The sequence below is a fragment of the Mus caroli genome, chromosome 6 (assembly GCF_900094665.2).
Source record: "Mus caroli chromosome 6, CAROLI_EIJ_v1.1, whole genome shotgun sequence".
In the NCBI taxonomy this organism is placed as follows: Eukaryota; Metazoa; Chordata; class Mammalia; order Rodentia; family Muridae; genus Mus; species Mus caroli.
This window is the reverse complement of record NC_034575.1, coordinates 89843515-89845209: the sequence shown is the minus strand read 5'-3', so window position 1 is coordinate 89845209 and position 1695 is coordinate 89843515. Positions and strand designations below refer to the sequence as shown.

At 39.3% G+C, this 1695-nt stretch overlaps 1 protein-coding gene across 1 annotated transcript in view; it reads left to right on the top strand.

Annotated features, from left to right (window-relative positions):
• The window catches only part of Magi1 (membrane associated guanylate kinase, WW and PDZ domain containing 1), a 631196-nt gene that overhangs the window by 506393 nt on the left and 123108 nt on the right, over positions 1-1695 (top strand). Inside the window, exon 4 of the mRNA XM_021164131.2 lies at positions 104-310. Coding sequence (XP_021019790.1) covers positions 104-310 — 207 coding nt within the window. The remainder of the gene's footprint in view (positions 1-103; positions 311-1695) is intronic.

The window sequence follows — 1695 nt, the reverse complement described above, 5'->3', positions numbered from 1 at the left end:
TTTTTTTTTTAATGTTCTTAGAGATTTGGATGTGAATTCTTGGGGCTTTGGAAAAAAAAAGTATTCATTTTGAAACATGCAAATGTGTCTCTCCATCACCTAGGAAACTATTATGGGACACCCAAACCTCCCAGCCAGCCAGTCAGTGGGAAAGTGATCACGACGGATGCCTTGCACAGCCTGCAGTCTGGCTCCAAGCAGTCGACCCCTAAGCGAACAAAGTCCTACAATGATATGCAAAATGCTGGCATAGTCCACCTGGAGAATGAGGAGGAGGAGGATGTCCCTGAAATGAACAGTAGCTTGACAGGTAAGGAGAGACTGCACGCCCCCTGCATGCTGCTCCCAGAGTGCTGGTCAGTCTTTACAGAAAGGTCCCAACCAGTGTCCGGGGTTGTCTACATTCCGACGCTAACGGCGGAGTGTCGAGGAAGGGAGAGTCCTTCCTTGGTCTGTGTCCCATGCTTGTCCATGAGAGTCCTTGAACTCCACCCAAACAATCTTTAATGCCCTAGGAACAACTACTTGAAATTTCAACCTGGCTTCTTTCTCTTCATAATACTACAGTATGGTGAAAATATTTCATATTTTGTTTATTGATTTTTTTCTGGGTGGGGAATCATGGGACATGATTATGGTTACTTAGTATAAATGGAAACATGAAAATGGGTTTTTATCGTGTTACTGTCACTTGAGGTTATACTGGTAAGCTACCAGAATCCTGTTCTTACCTAAATAAAGCTATAATGGAACTATGCCAGGTCTTCAGTTAACTTGTACAAAGTTTACTGAATACTCTACAGGGGGTAATGAGGAGAAAATCAGTATATAAGATTTTTAAATGTATGTGCATGCTGTATTACGTACTTGGATCACTGATATGCTNTATATTATGAAGGGATGGTTAAGGACAAAGCCTTAGGTCAGTATAGAACCCACAGACGGGGATGTATATTCTTGGTTAGTATAGCATATTTTTCACAGTATATGTTTGATCTATATACCATAGCTCAACATGTAATAAATAACGGTATAAATGGCTATGCTTTTCAAATTTACAGCATGACACAAACACCCAGCCANTAGCATATATGAAGTTGCTCATGTGTTATGTGACTTAGATGTCCATCTTGTTTCTCCATTTTGTCTCATTGTTTTCCTTTACTGTCTGAGAATTATAGCTATGGATGGGTTATCCATTTTCAGCATATTAGATCATCTTCTCTCCATATTCCTAGACTTCTCTCATTGTCTAGTTAGATCTAGCCACAGTGAGTGAAGAGATTGATCAGTCAGTATGCCCACCTCCTTCCTCCATCTCCAAAATCCAATAGGATATTCAGGGAGAAAGTTGTTATAGTTGAACACTGCCTAAGTCTGTTGTGCTTCTCAGAGGTTTTTCCAGGCATTCAATTAAAAAACCTGAGGTGGCAATGGAAGTTTTGATAATTGTGCTACCACTGTAGTTGTAGTGTGGCTCAACGTTTTTGCAAGAAGTTTTGAGAAAATAAAAACNTCTTCGGTATTATGGTTTGATTTATGGTGGTTTACAAACAGTATGCACAGCCTCATTTGTATGTAAAATGGCTAGTATCAGATCACTTAGAGCTTTCTCTGAGGATTTGATTCTATGAAAACTTCATTTTTCTTTCATTTAAAATTGAATAGACAGTGGCTGACCTTTAATTGTAATAT